Genomic DNA, 17056 nt, shown 5'->3' on the forward strand with positions numbered 1-17056 from the left:
CCCATTCATTCCCTGTAGGTTCCGGTTCCTGTTATCTGTAGTAACCATGGATTACCTTCTTCGGGCAGGGTCAGCGAATCCTTTTGTTCTCACCATTACTAACTGTCAGTGATGGGAAGGAGGCAAGGCTCAAAGACAGAAGTCATTAGAGTTTCTTCCTCTGCTCCTCAGCTCACTTGCCCTGAGCTGTTACTCTATGTATACCTGTGTTGCAGTAATACGTTAAGAACTACAGTGTTTGCCAAACTAATCACCACATTATTGTGTAAGTATAAATTTGTGGTATTTGAAACTTAACATAAGAAAGCATAAATCATACATTAAAAATGATACCAGTTATACAATAGCTTTTTTCCTGACTTCTCAACTTTTGTTTTATGCATTTACAAGACAGTATATGCTCAGGAAAGACTTAATCAGTAGCAAAACACAATAGATCTTTACTCGCGGCATACGTGTGTGTATGTATGTATGTATGTGTGTGTATAGATAGTACATTTATTTTTACTCAGATATACATCCCCTCTCCATAACTGATTCTATCTTTAGAACATGAAACTCCATGCTAAGGAAATAAGATATTTTTCTTGAAAGAATTCAGCAACTGTTTAGTGCTATTACTCCTGCAGAGAATCAACGTGTTTTATTTTGTTTTGTTTTTATGAGCTCAGTAGTCTGACCCTCTTCTTAGAGGAATAGCAATTATCTGTTGCAAAATTATATTACTTTGATTCTTTGGTTTATCAAGTCCATAGAGACTAGAGACTTGACATTAGCCATTACATTATAGAAGATTAAATATGAATAATCTTATATTGAAACTCTGGTACTTGTTCATTTTTTCTAAGGAAATCATTTCAGTGAGATAGTAAATTAGGAATTAATTAGGTAGAATATTTCATACTTTTTAATCTAGAATCTTAAATGCTAGCAAGTGCTAAAATTGAGAAAGGCAAGAATACTAGGCATTTTCAATGACATCACTTCAAACTAGGACATAAGATTAATGATTGTTTTCCTTCTAAGACAATACATAAATGAACAGAGTAGAATATTCTATTCTAGGTGTTGACAAAGAGGAAAATGGTATCCTGATGTACACAGCACAACAATCAAAACTCTTGACTTATGGGAGTTATAATTTGAGAAAGGCAAGACAAAGAAAGTATGTTCATTAACTTACATGAATTAGACACAAATAAAAATATGAATTTTTGACTTTATGTATAGCCTCACTCTTTCCTCAGAAAACTCAGAAATGTTTCTAATACAGTGTTAAAATATATTTAAAATTTGACATAATAATCCACAAATTATTGCTAAAAAACAGTAGTTAATTGAAAATTTAGGGAATGTTAAGGGTGCAGTGTTGCACATACTTTGGGAAGCAAATCACATGAGGCAAATCTGTTAAAATTCCTATTAATGGCTTGGTATTTCTGAAGATTTTATAATACACATTTGCAGAATTCTCTACAAGCACAGCTATAATTAACATTTCTCTTCTTATACCATTTCCTCCAGTCGTGCCTCTGTCACCAATGGGCTGGAAGTCCTTACCCTCTCTGGGCCTTCACGCCTAACAACTTCATAGGCATTCTGTAATAAATGACATAAAAATGGAAATCCTCCAAAAAGTGAAAAGCACTCTGCAACAGTAACATTTCACTACAGAGTTCTCAAAGGCAGTTAATTCCCACTTAATAAGGAGGGAAGACTGAAGTGATAGCTTTGGAGAAGCATGCACCTTGGAAATGTAGGATGAACTTGCCATCTTTTATAGCTCAGCACATTGTTTCGGGGAGAGCACTGCCCTAAAATAGCACACAGCTCAGCACTTAGCTCTGCCTTTTATGTGCCCTTCTTGCCAACTCATAGTCTGTGTCAGAAAATGTCTAACTTTTCCGTTCCTTGCTTTTAAATTTGTTTTCATTAGCAACAGTGGTCCTCAGGAACATATAAATGAAAGTACAGAAGGCAAAAGGGTTCTGGAAATTGCCCAAAGCTCACAGCTCTCTATCTCAATATATATCTATACTATTTTTGACAGTAATGGAACTAAAACCAAAATGATAGTTTCTTATACCTTGTCACATAAAAGATATTGAGGAAATGGAAAAATGGAACATATCTCAGTGCTCTCTTTAGTGGATGCTGCAATGGTATCCATAAAAAAGAACATTTTTTAAATTTTTTTATTATTATTTTTTATTTTTTTATTTTTTTATTTTTTTCTTTAAGAGAAAATGTAGGTTTTATTGAACTTATGAAGACACTACTCTGATAAATTTGCACGGTTAGCTAAAGGGAATGAATAATAAATTTTCCTATAGCTATCCTTTGTCTTAGCTCGTACTTGCTCCCTTAGCCACAAAGGAAGACCTTATCTACTGCAATGAAAGAAGAACATTCCATAGGAGTAATTCCCTTATCCTCACCTTAATGAATCCAGAATTGAAGGGGTACTTAGGGATGGTATAGAGAGTGAATTTTATTTCCTTTATTTTCAGGAAGGAAGGATATTCTAAAAGAAAAAGAAGAAGTCTATTGTGACACCTTTAACATGATAATGTGAGTTTAACTGTGATTTTGTGAGTCTTAAAACTAATTCTAGTAGCATCTACTGAAATGGCTCTGGCTCTGGAGTCTGATTGCTGTGTTTTTGTGTGTGTGTGTGTCCTTTCCCATCCCTGTGACCTCAGGCAAGTGACTTTCTTGGATTCTCCATTTTATGAGGATAAAAATAGTACCTAATTCACAGTCTTGTTTAGAGAATTAAAAATAAAGCCTGGCACAAAGGCAATATTAATGTTAGTGATTATTATAACAAATACAAATAAATTATCAGAAGTACTTTGAAAAAACAGAAGACAAAATATCATACATCTAAGAAGAATGGAAAAATGCCTATCTTTAGTTCTAAGTATGTTCTTCAAAATCAAAATTGCAAAGAAAGGTATGTAACATATATTTTTAATCTATATATATGAATAACATCAAAATATTTGATCAATCTATAAACAAATTTAAAATAAGCTATCTAAAGCAATCCGCAGATTCAATGTAATCCCTTATCAGATACCAACAGTATTTTTCACCAAACTAAAACAAATAATCCTAAAATTTGTATGGAACCTCAAAAGACCCTGAATAACAAGAGAAGTCTTGAAAAGGAAGAACAAAATTAGAGGTATCACAACCCAGATTTCAAAACAGAGAGTATGGTACTGGCACAAAAATAGACACATAGATCAATGGAACATGACAGAGAGTGAGAAAATAAACCCACTTATATGGTCAATTAATCTGTGCAAAGGAAGCAAGAATATACAATAGGGAAAAGACAATATCTTCAATAAATGGTGTTGGGAAAAATCAGACAGCCACATGCAAAAGAATGACAGTAGACCACTGTCTTACACCACATACAAGAATAAACTCAGGATGGATTAAGGACTAGATGTGAGACCTGAAACCATAAAACTCCTAGAAGAAAACATGGGCAGTAATCTCTTGGACATCAGTCTTAACAATATTTTTCTGGATCTTTCTCCTCAGGCAGGGGAAACAAAAACGAAAATAGACAATGAGGGCCATATCAAACTCAAAAGCTTTTGCACAATGAAGGAAACCATCAACAAAATGAAAAGGCAATCTACTGTGGGGGAGCATATGTTTGCAACTGACATATCCAATAAGAGCTTAATATTCAAAATATATAAAGAATTTAAACAACTCAACACCAAAAAACCCCCCAATTCAATGAAAAATGAGCAGAGACCCTGGACAGACCTTTCTCCAAAGACAAAGAGATGGTCTAAAACACATGAAAAGATGCTCAACATTACTTAATCATCACAGAAATACAAACCAAAATTATAATAAGCTATTACCTCATACCTGTCAGAATGGCTAGTATCAGAAAGACAAGAAGTAACAGGTCTTGCCAAGGATGTGGAGGAAAGGGAAGCTTCGTGTACTGTTGGCAGGATTGAAAACTGGGGCAGCCTTTAGGAAAACAGTATGGAGTGTCCTCAAAAAATTAAAAAAATAGAAATATCATTTGACCCAGGAATTCCATTTCTGGGTATTTACCCAAAGAAAACAAAAACACTAATTTGAAAAGATACCAGCACCCCTATGTTTATTACAACATTATTTGCAATAACCAAAATATGGAGGTTACATAAGTGTCCATCAATAAATGAAAGGATAAAGAAGCTGTAGTACACACACACACACACACACACACGTGCGTGCGCACACACACACGGGACCATTACTTAGCCATAAAAAGGAATGAAATCTTATAATTTACAATAACATGGATAGACTTAGAGGGCATTATTCTAAGTGAAGTAAGTCAGAAAAAGACAAATGCCATATTATTTCACTTACATATGGAATCTATAAAACAAAACAAATGAACAAACAAACAAAAAACTGGTAAATACAAAGAACTGGTGGTTCCAAGAGAAGAGGAAGGTGGGGGGGATGGGCAGAACAGGTGAAGGAGATTAAGAGGTACAAACTTCCAGTTATAAAACAAACAAGTTACAGAAATGAAAAGTACAACATAGGGAATATACTAAATAATACTGTAATAAAATTTTATGGTGACAAATGGTGACTACATTTATCATGGTGAGCAATGAGTAATGTATAAAATCATAACTGTTTATACATATCTATGGATAATCATGGAATAGACACACTTTTTTTAGGGAAGTGCTTTGGTGAGATGACTGAAAAAACACAGAACAAAAGCTCACTCTTTTAATAGCATATCACTGGAGCATCCCATCCTTGTTTGTAGTTGCAGGAACCCTGTACCTTTAGAAATGGCTTAACATCACAGCATCATCTTTTGGCAACAGAACTAAGCTTACTGGAATTTGACAAAACTCACCGAGAGCAAGAATTACTCTTTTTATGAGAGGAAAATAAGAATTTTCAACTTTTATCCAAAATCTTTAAAAGAACACATCATTGTAACATATTTCTATCCTAATACTTCTCAAGAGACTTTCCTTACTCTACTTAAACTCTCTAATTCAAGACTATGAAAGAGATTTGTTTTATTTGGACTACTAGAATCCTATACCAATATATATTATAGGGAAAAACAGACATACAAAATTTCTTAGCAATTTCTTCTCATCTTCTGTTCTCAGTATAACAGTTTCAACTGGTTCTTTATATCACAATTTAGTGCTACTCTACTTAAAAGTCTTTATGATTTAGGTGATGTCCTACTCACACTTGTATTCATCAATCCCTTCCTGATTTCAAAAACACTCTCACAGGGGGAAGAATGCAGAATTTCTTACTCACAGCAGCATGCCTTGTGAGTTTGATTTTATTAAATATGCAGGTGTTCTTAAAGATGTTTAACTGACATTTAAGTGAAACTATCAGAAGGGGAATTAAAATAAACTGCATCAACACAGATTTTCCCAAGAACTAAATATTTCAGAAGATTCAATACAACCTGAATGAGCTTTCTCCAAGATTAATGGAGAAATCAAGAACAATTGGCTTTATTTTTTTTCTCTTGGGCAACCATAAGAGAAACTGTCTTCAACAAATGTGCCTTGTAATGTTAATGCTACCAGAGTCCATAAAGAGACAATTTATTATTTTGAGTTTATTGTCCAACAACAATTCATCAGCTTTCAGGTTAAGCTCACTAGTTCACAGGGGTCCTTTTATTTGTCGTTTAATTAAGCTTCTTGTCAAATGAGGCAGATATTAAAAGATAAAAGATGTTTTGTAAAATTCCATCATCTTTCATTTATATACTATCGATGACCTGGAGACTTTGACAATTTTATTAATGAAAATTGAGCACCGAAAGAAGGTAAAAAAGAATCACAAAGTAAATCACTGAAAGAACTGATAATCCTATGCAAGCTTAGTCTCTACACTTCATATACTTGCTTCTCAATAGAACTCAAACTGACATTTTTATGTTTTTAAGCCACCATCATACACATGTAAATGTAAAACTCAACCCTGAGTCAGAAAATTGGCAAATATAAGGTAAGGAAAAAATGTATCCAAATGGTAGAAATCATTATAAAGTTTCAATCTTTTAACTGTCATTTTCCTTTTGAGTTTAAGGTGATTAGTCGCAGGCTTCAATGGAGTGGGGGGCAGTTTAGCAGTAGGGACTCTTTACTGTTCTAGTGAACACAAGCAAAGAATTATTAGCAATCACAAATAATTGACTTCTCTGCAAGGCATCTAACTATTGGCGAATTTATTTTTGAGTTTTCGTGGCTCTGTAAGTGCCTTATATATTTCCACGGCCACCTTGATAACTCAAGAGTTTTGAACCAAAGGAAAACTTGAAATAGAACCAGACTACTGCCTGTTTGGTAAAATGATATACAGGCTTTTTGAAGCCTATGGGATACTGAGTGCATCCTACTTCTTTATTGTATTTTGGTTTGGGGTGTGTGTGTGTGTGTGTGTGTGTCCCAGGCTTGTTTACCTAAGAGAAAAGTGACGAGGGATGTGGGAATATCCTACTTCTTTATTTCAGGATATTATGTTTCTAGATCGAAAACCAAGCAAATATAAATGATAATCCAGAATTTATCAGGATTACTTAAAAAAAAAAAGTCTGACATCTTAGAGGTTTGTACTGGACAGATAAAACATGTTCATGGCTGAATTATTATTGCCTTTAAGGTAACAGAGGTGGAACTACTATTTAATTTTGGATAAGTTAACTCCTGAATTAGAGTTGATATCCAATCTTACACATAAACAAGCAAGAAATTTTGCTGTCAGTAACTTAATAATACTCTTTAGTTCATATAAGATCAACTAAATAAAAAAAAAATCTTAATTAAAATAAACTTTAGGATCTATTCATTTCTGTACAGAAAATGTATTCCAAAGACCAAGTATTCCTCAGTAAATTTCAATTTACTCAACAAAGGAAAAGGGGGAAAAACTCTAATATACTATTTAACAGCCATTACTTTAGGAGTATGTTTATGACCTATGTTTGGTATTTATAGGAATATATTTATATTTGTATTTTATTTTATGGGTATATTTATACAGATATATTTCATGTCATGGTACAGAAGTGGATCAGAAATTATCCTACATGCCCTCCACATTCCTGATGTTTTATGGTATTCTTAAATGTCCCAAGAGTGGCAAATAGTTGTCTAAAATTTCGAGCCATGCACTGTGCCATGATAATCATAAGAAGTAAACTAAGTAGGTAGGGTTCTTACTAAGTTCAAGTTTATCATGAAAAACTGGACTTTAAAAAAATAGAATCTTAAATAATGCATTTGTGCATTACTTTAAAAGTCTAGACATATCTAGACATGCTAGACACACTAGCATATATAGATGCCAACAATATTAAGGATTAAGGCAACATTCCTGACAGGTCACCAGTCAAGGCCCTGTGGAAGTATGAGGTCTCTTCCCTTTAATATAGAAAACTAGGCTTCCAATCAAAACACACAAAAAACTCTCTGAAAGAAAACATCTAAAATTTATAGAGATGAAATGTCTTTTAGAGAAGAAATAGATAAAGAGATTTGAGAATTAACTGGAAAGAGTAAATATAAAAGTTGAATTCCCAGACTATGTTGAATCTCTAGTGTATAACATGGAAAAAGTTGGGAAATAGAAAATATTTGACCATCAGCTATGTACCAGGATACGAGTCTAAAGCTATCTGTGCAAAAAGTAACAAAAATCATTCTCTCACGGTACTTGTATCTTAATGCTAAGATGAAGAAATTTTGGATCTACCTAGTAACTGTTCATTGTTTTAAATTAACCAAGATTCATGATGAAAGACTGATGTAGAGTACTAAGGCTCTATTAGTTGGGAAGGTAGAGTGGTTAGAAGTATCAAAATGTACATTAATTCAACATTTATTGAAAAATAGCAAGTGGCAGTCTCCACACTAAGTGGAGGGGAAGTAATTATAGTAAAAAAGACCATAGTTTTACCCTAAAGGAATTTATAAATACTAACTCTAATGTAAGTCTTTGTGTATTTTAATAAGACATATACTATATACTACACGACACAATTTACAAATTTAATTCATTTCATTTTAAAAAGAGTTCTGTGTTATTCTCATTCTATAGATGATAAAATTCTAGATTAGAAAGATTAAGTACCCCAATGTAGCATCTCCAGAAAGTAGCAGGGAACTATGATTTAAAAACAGCTCTATATGACTTCCAAATTCATGAATTTTTAAAAATTGTTTGTTTAGTTTTGTTCTCTCCCTTGCCCGGGTCCTTCCTACAAAATGTTTTTGAAAGCATTGAAAGGAATTATTGTAGAACACTTCCTCAAAGGAGATGATATTATAAAGTAAAACTAAGCTTAGACATCTTATAAATTTGGTTACTAAGGGGTCTTAGAGTTAAGTTAGCCCCCCAATTAACTGTTTGGGAGAACAAAGGTCCTGACAAAGTTTCAGAGTTAATTAGTGAAGAACCAAAGTTTGAAAATCCTGATATTCCATGTAAACACTGTTCTCACAGCATTCAAATGCTCACACTTTCACATACATCAAAAATATATGTTTAAACACAGTCCTATTATTTTAATAAAAACTTTCTAGAGGCCACTAGAATGATGACAAACATTTTTCCTCTAATTATAACTAAAATTTTGTTGGTATTTTCCATTATACAAAAAAGGTAGAAGTATTATATACAGACAAAAATACATTTTAGAACTCTAATTATTACCAGGAATAATCAGGGATATGTCAGTATCTAATAATAGAAATTTTAAAAAATGAAGTAAAAACTGATAGATCTGAAAAAAGAAATAGACAAATCCATAATTATAGTTGGAGATTCATTTTCTTCTGTCAGTAATTGAAGGAACAAGTAGAAAGAAAATCAGTAAGGATATAGAAAACATAACAAACCATCAACTGATTGAATCTAATTGGCATTAATAAAACATTCAATGTGACAAAAACAGAATATACATTATTTTCTTTGTAGGCTATAGTCAGTGCCATAAAACAAGTTTTAATAGTTTTTTAGAGAACCTGAGGTATATTATGTATGTTCTTTGACAACAAGAGACTGAGTCAAAGACCCACAACATAAAGATATATAAAAAACAAATATCCTCAAATTACACAACATATTTCTAAATAACTTGTGAGTAAAATAAAAAATAAGGGGAGCAATTAGAAGACATTTTGAACTGACTGAAAATCAGAACACATTTTATCAACATATGCAGAACACTGCTACACAGTGTACCAAGGGAAATTTGTAGCATAACTGGTTATATTAGGAAAAAAGTTCTCTAATCAGTGACCTATGTTTCCATGTTAAGAATTTCCAAAAAGAAGGGACGCCTGGGTGGCTCAGTTGGTTAAGCAGCTGCCTTCGGCTCAGGTCATGATCCCAGCGTCCTGGGATCGAGTCCCACATCAGGCTCCTTGCTCGTCAGGGAGCCTGCTTCTCCCTCTGCCTCTGCCTGCCATTCTGTCTGCCTGTGCTCACTCTCTCTCCCTCTCTCTCTCTCTCTCTGACAAATAAATAAATAAAATCTTTAAAAAAAAAAAAAAAAAAAAAAAAGAATTTCCCAAAAGAAGAGCAAACTAAACACAAAGCAAGAAGAAATAAGACAATTTCATTTTAGAGCATATACCAAAGAAATATTAGACAGAATAATAATAATAATAAAAATAACAAAACCAAAGCTGATTTTTAAAAAGATCAATAAAAAGGGAAAAAGTTCATCTCCACATGGATCAGTCAGAACATAAAGGAAGTAGACACAAATTATCAATTCCATAAATGAAGTAAAGAACATTACTACAGATCCTACAGACATAGTGAGGATAGTAAGGTAATACTAGAAAAAACTTCATGTCAATAACTTGCATATCTTAAGATTCACAATCTGAATTACTAAGTGAAAAAATAATCTTATTTTAAGAATCTGCCTCATTTTAAAACAGAAACAATACTTAACACATTTAACTTAGAATCACATTTTATATCTTTTAAAATAGAGACAGTATTTCCATTTTTCTCAAGCTCAAAGAATTTTTATAAAATGATGTGCAACTGATACCTATTATCACACTGTACAGTATTTACTTCTGGCTTTGCAAAATACTACGTGCTAAAATCCCTACTGGATAAAGGCAAAATCATCTCAACAATGCTTTCCCTTGTATATTAACAAGCAGCACAAATTTGTCTATTGTACATAAGTAGCCTTGACTTTCCTTATGATCCTTATAGATTCCAAAGATTTTCTGAGGGAAAAAAAAAAATACAATTACAATAATGCTATGAAATATGATTCTGTCAAACTGGATTTTTTCTTAATAAAAATTCAACTTAATCAAAAAGTCTTTGCATGAACCTTATATTTATTTGAAAAGCTATTTGGCATAAAAATTAGAATGATAACAATTATAAAATGTAGCATTTAATAGGAATCACAGTTCTTTAACATTCAAGATTTAACTGATACAAATGTAACTAATTAATAACATCTGAAGTACATTCTCCCAGAGGACTGATGACCATCTGGTTGACCTTGCACTAGATCAATAGAGAAGGCAAATCTGTAAATCATTGTTTCCCAAATGTTATCAGTCCATCACTCTACCACAAGAAGAAGGGATAAAACTTGGAAAGGAGAAGAGCTCTCTTGTTTCACACATTTTTAAATTGACTTCGATTGTTAATTGGACTGTAAGACAAGACTTAGAGGATTCTTCTGAAGTCCCATACAGAAAGAGACTGGCAGAAGACCGAGTAATAGTGAAGGAAAAGAATTCAAGACAAAAGAGTTAGGAGGCAAGGTAATTATGAGAGAATATAAAGAGGCAAATGACCTCTGTGTGATATAAGCTGATATTATTTTAATTTCTTCAGAATCATTTTCCAACTCATAAATTTTGGCTGAAAAATAGTGACAAATTTTGAAAGAAATGAAAGAAGTATATATCATATATATTTTAATATATAGTTATATATGTGTCAACTCTGTAAAAGTTCTATATTTTAATGTTAAGAGTAAATAATTTTGGAAGAAATGTAGTTACTCATTGTGATACACAGAAAAGTCATCATAAAATCAATGAGAAACTTAAAATAATAAGAAATTTGGAAAAGGCACCTGAACAAAATGATTATGAATTAATGATTAAAATTTATACATTTTAACAACTGTTTTGTCCAAGGAATTTTTTCTATGATACTATGCCTAAAATATAGTTTACTGTAGGAATTTTTTGTATTAATTTAGAAATTATGGAATTTCATTATTTGTTCTCCCTGTTGATATATCTCTTTAAAACAAATTATGTGATATTCTGTTTGATTATTTCCTAGAAAGAATAAAATATTATAGAACTCTCAGATCAATAGCTTATCTTATCATGCTGTATTCTACATATGTTATAAATTAAGGTAAGTCTTATTCTGCAAGAATCTGTTTTGAGTTTGAGAGCATTAAACATGGAGTATTTTAAAAAGCCCATCGTAACTTCTAGTCACTTTATACACAGCAGTTACTGTCCCACTTAGTACTGAAGTTTGGTTTTAAAAATTTATACTACTTAGGGGTGCTTGGGTGGCAGAGTGGGTTAAAGCCTCTGCCTTCAGCTCAGGTCATGATCTCAGGGTCCTGGGATCAAGCCCCCCATGGGGCTCTCTGCTCAGCGGAAAGCCTGCTTCCTCCTCCCTCTCTCTCTCTGACTGACTCTCTGCCTACTTGTGATCTCTGTCTGTCAAATAAATAAATAAAATCTTTAAAAAAAATTTTATACTACTTAATTTCCTCTATAAAAGATAAACTGTAAAGTTTTCAAATAATGGACTTGATGGATTATCTCTGGTGACATACTTGTTTTTGAAATTTACACATTTTGAGTTAAGTTTGGGGTAAAAAAATTTTTGGTTAGTTTTGATGTAACAGAACAAGTTTAGATAATGAATCTATGAGACCACTCCATCTTCCTATGTATATTGAGAGAAATATAGAAGAGAAAAATTGCACTACCACCTAATGCTTTTATTTTTTGTTTGATTAGATATTTCCTAGTTCTCAACTTGAAAGAAAAGGTATAAGTAGACTGATGTTATAGTAATTAAAAAAAAAAAAAAAAAGACACTTCCAAGGGTCTGGGAAAGAAAGAAAAAAGATACCCATTTGACTGATAAGTGTCAGTCATCTGCTCTTTGAAATTCAAGATAATAAAGCTTTTCAAAGACATGCTATGGAAAGGTCTGAGAGTATACTGTTTCTCAAGTAAAATAAAAATATGCTCAATGACACTAAGGTTTATACAAAAAGTTGAAAAAAGTAATAAAGTAATAAACTAAATAACCCTGATTGGCAAGATGATCTTCTTGATCCTTTTCTTATTCTTGTCCAATTAGCATGGACTGACCAAAGTCATCCATCTGGAAGTTGTTTGAATTATTTAGATTAAAACTCATGCATACATTTGGCAAACCATTCCCTCAGAGGGTCTTACACCTTTTATGTTTGAGCAAATTTGAAATCACATCCATTTTCCTAAGCTTCTGAAGATAATATCTGTACACAACAGCAATTAAAAACATATTTCCAACTATTCTTTTAGATCCTTTTCAATTAATTAGGAGATTTTGCCAATCTCAGGAACTCCTCCTTTTGGAAATGGAAGGAGCACCATTAGAACAACACATGGAGGAACCAATTTGGAGGGTAAGACCAAAATTTATTAAGAAAATTTTTAAATAATTAAGCCTACATAGACCTCTCTGCTGATAAGGATTAGCACACAGCGGGTGCTTCTCAAACACCAGGTGACTAGAAAGTAGATACTTCAAAACAGGAAGAAAATATTTCAAGCATTTTCATCGACAAATACAATAGAGGGCTTTTCTATGAACCAATAATTTCAAATAGCCATGTCATCCAAAAAAGCAGTCCAGTAAATATTTTCAAAATTAATCAATAGTCGATATTTTACTATCTTTAATTTAGTATTAATATTTGGATCTGAATGTGAAATATTAAAAAAGTTTTCAAATGACATTTTCCCACAGTATTTATCAACTTTCTTACCATCAAACGTTAAATAAACTCTTGCTTGGGGCTGAGACGATCCTTTTACACAGATAGAACAAACAAATACTCCAACCAACATGAAAACTGCCCGGAATGCCATATCTTCAGATTTGCAAGTTAGTATCCAAGGGAAAATACCTTTAAAAGAGAGGTAACAAGTTTGTCATATTTCATTTTACATTTTAGGAGCACACCTGTGCACATACTCAGAGATAACACACAAAAACAGCAATCTAGACAGAGCACCTTATTCACAGAAGACATATCTGAACTTTGACAGTCATGCAAACAGTAGGAGGTGCTCTTTGCTTCTTAGATGTGAAAATTTGGATTTGATTCATTTGTATCTGGAAGTCTTTGGGAGAAAAGAAACTGCTTGCTCTTCCAACAAATAATGCTAATATTAAAGCAGAACAAAGCAGCCAGGAAAAAGGTATTGGTTCCCAAAGAAAAACCCAATATTTAAAGTTGATCTTCTAACAATCACTGAACTTTAAAAGACTTGAGAATGGTACCAATATGTATTAGTGGATGAAAACTTCTCTTCCTACCATAAATATAGTAGTAGCAGGAAAATGCCACATGAACATTCACGTGCACCCACTCACTTCCATCCTCATTAGCTCTTTTGGAGTAATCATCTGAGATGATGTTTTTACACATAAATATATGTGTGCTCAATCCTTGACCACTGAAATCACTCAAATTAGTTATCTGACAATTTATACAGATGATCATGCAGCTGTTAAATGATGCAGATGAGGTAACCATGGACTAGTGCCAAATTCAAACCAATGACTTAGTGGTGAACAATCCAGTGAACTATGTATCCCTCAATGCATATTTAAAATAAATCAACTAGAAAGCAGGCTGTCAAAATTCCAAAAGATAAATCAGAGAGAAAAGCATTACCTTTTGAGACTGTAGCTATAACATTGATACATGCTATTAACTAATGTCTGAATACCAAGGAAGATCAGGTAATGGGTAACTAGAGTCACAGCAGCTCCACTGGCCACAATATGCAAAATAAACCCAAGACCATGAAAGAAATCATTTAATTTTGAGTCTGATGTAATTATACAATAAAATGACAGAGTTTAATCTAGAAATTTATTTTTACAGGTTACAATAATTCTCATCTTCACTATTATGTGTCTTTTAATATTAAAATCTTAACATTATTTTATTTAATAAAGGCCACAAAAAATTGAAAAGACTGCCTCATGAACACAGAAGAAAAAGCACAGTTAAATTAAACATGCCTTTTTAAACAATTTAAACATTTTAAACAGTTGATTTCCTAGGTGGTACATATGTTATGAGACACAGAAACAAAAACTGTTTGCCTCTTTTACCACACAGATGGAGGAAACCCTAGAGATGTTTGTGTTGGTAATTTTCAAATGAAACAGTTTCTTCCTGCTTCCACAACCTCTTCACCTTGTCATCCCTAAATTAACTTACAAGAAAATTGATTTTATGGGATAACTTTCCCTTAGTAATTTGCTCCCTGGTTTTGTGGCTTAAGAGTTAAAAAAAAAAAAAGGCTATAAATACGACTAACCTTTGTCTCTTTATTAGGCAGGCGGATAATATTTACACATTTTTACATATTGCTATTATTAGTATTTTATCTGGTATGTCTCACCAAAAGTAACATATGCTAAAAATTGCAAAGAATAATAGTGGAAATGAAATGACAAGTCAAATGAAGTGAGTATACATAGCAATGTGATTTCAAGACTACCTGGAGATGAGAAGTGAGGGAAAGCCAAGGGTCTTACACGTGCGTCCCCCCCCCCCCCAATATATTATAACTTCCCTTTAACTGAGACACTTAGACATGCTGCTTGTTTTCACTTCTACGGATTCAACACTAATAACATGCAGGACAAGGAATCTTACGTCCTCTCGAGCAACCCTGCATTAGAAGGCAATGAAATACTCAACTTTAAACTCGCCGCAGGTGTCATAACCTAAAGAAACAACTTAAGCAGGGCTCTCAGCAAGGGAAACACTGCCCTGACAAACTGCATGTGCTCTTAGGAAAATGTCCAGACTTGAGCACACCGATGTGTAAAAAAAAGTCGGTACACGGAACCAAAAGTTATATTTTGCTAAATCTGTAATGCCGAAAATAATGAATCCAGCTTACCGAGATGGGAAGAGATCGGCGCGTAAAAATCAATTTGCTACCGGTGTGGCTCCGCGTGTCTCTCTAGTCTTTTTCCCAGAAGACTTTAATTTCTAGAGCGTCCCAGCGGTGAAATTCTTTCTTCCCGGTCCTCTGAGTTTCTTTGTAAAGGAATCCTGAACGTCGCAGTGCTGTGGCACCCGGAGCCCTACTCCGCGTCGCTCAATCAAGGACTTTGGAGTGAATGGAAAGTGGCCGGGTACCGGGGGCAAGCGCTCGGGTGTCCGATTACAGCGACGCGGCGCGCGGGTCGGGCTGCCGGGGCGCACCGCCCAGCCGGCTAGCCTCACCCTCCCAGCACACCCGCTGCATCTCCGCCGCCGCGAGGCCCCACCCAGAGCACGCCCGCGAGAGGGTGGCAGGGAGCCCCGAGGGCGGGCGGCGATCCGCCCGACGGGCGGGGCCGACCCCAGGACGAGCTGCCGGGAGATGCAGGAATGCGCGCTGCAGGCTGGAAGACCAGCTCGCTAACTCTGCTCCTTCCGCGGTCCGCGGTGGAGTGAGCAACTCCTAGGGTGAGCTCCAAGGATTTTGTTACCGGCAGCTCTTGGAAGGCATTCAGGATTTGCTTAGCCGTAAATATCAAAGTGCAAAGCAGGTTTTTTTCCCCCCAGAAAAGGATCACTGCATCCTTTTAAGGCAAAGAGATGCGTTTGTAAAAGGGCATGAGTCTTATCCTTTTCCGGCAGCAGATTTTCTAAAACCGGTAGAGATAAACCAACTATCTCATCGCAGTTTACCCTTTTAATGGGTGGTGTTTTCCATTGCGTTTCCTTAATATCCCGAAGGCAGTAACTCTGTTGACCTCTACACATTGACTCATATTCAGAACACTTCCCTCCAGGCTGGTCTCAAAACATAATTACAAGAAATTATTTCACAATTCTGTGGAAGAAGGCTGTTTGAATTATGGCAACAGATAGAAGTGTACAAATCTAGACATTAGGGATATATTTCCAACACTACTTTCAGGAAAACTTGTTACACTCTGGAATTGACTTTAATATTTAAGTGAAAATTATTTCTCTGGACCGCAGTGGAGTAGATATTTAAACAGGAGGACAAATGAGCTTTGACCCCCCCCCAATAAAATGAGCAGGTATTGTTTAAAAATAAATCACTGTGGGCTATAACAGCCCACAGATGTCACTATACAAAGAATATGGAATGTGATTTCTCCATCTTGTTCCTTATAATTTTCTTTATGAAATAAAGCAGATCACTAAATTCTTACAAACTGAATCACAGAAAATACTTCTGAGAGTGCAAAATCATTGCTGGTGTGGGCCAGTTGAATTAAATATCAGGTGAGAGGAAGTGAACAGGTGATTAAGACATATCTTTCAAGCACTACCTGTTATGTCCAGTTGGCATAAACCTGTCTTTAACTCTTTCTGTACAGATGAGCTATGAAGGGATGATATAAAATGTAATTTTAAGAGTTCAAAAGGATGCAAATTTCAAAACTAAATTATGTTCCAGGGCAAATGTTATCTTCAAATGTCTATGTTTATGAAAGAAATTGCTAATTCAATGGATGGGCTATTTTTTAAAGTTTAATACAGTTAAACTATTTTTGTGATTAGTGCAGTAAGTGTGAACAGCTCCTTAAGTTTATGATAATGAATTTAACCACAAAACATCTGACAGTTTTAAAGAGCAGATGCAAACATGAAGAAGCGCCAAGCACATTTCTCTGAAATAATTCTGAAACCGATCAAGACCCTCTATATTGAGCACTAATGTCTGAGTCAGCA

General features: G+C 34.1%; 1 protein-coding gene across 1 annotated transcript in view; it reads right to left on the bottom strand.

The window, feature by feature from the left end:
- LOC111155291 (semaphorin 3C) overlaps positions 1-15564 on the bottom strand; it is a 175584-nt gene extending 160020 nt beyond the window's left edge. Inside the window, exons 1-2 of the mRNA XM_022515431.1 lie at positions 15261-15564; positions 13100-13240 (exon numbers count right to left, since the gene is read on the bottom strand). Of these exons, the coding sequence (XP_022371139.1) occupies positions 13100-13202 (103 nt within the window). The 5' untranslated portion in view covers positions 13203-13240; positions 15261-15564. The remainder of the gene's footprint in view (positions 1-13099; positions 13241-15260) is intronic.
- Between the last annotated feature and the right edge of the window lie 1492 nt (positions 15565-17056).

Source organism: Enhydra lutris, unplaced genomic scaffold (genome assembly GCF_002288905.1).
Source record: "Enhydra lutris kenyoni isolate GAN:26980312 unplaced genomic scaffold, ASM228890v2 scaffoldscaffold40, whole genome shotgun sequence".
Classification (NCBI taxonomy): Eukaryota; Metazoa; Chordata; class Mammalia; order Carnivora; family Mustelidae; genus Enhydra; species Enhydra lutris.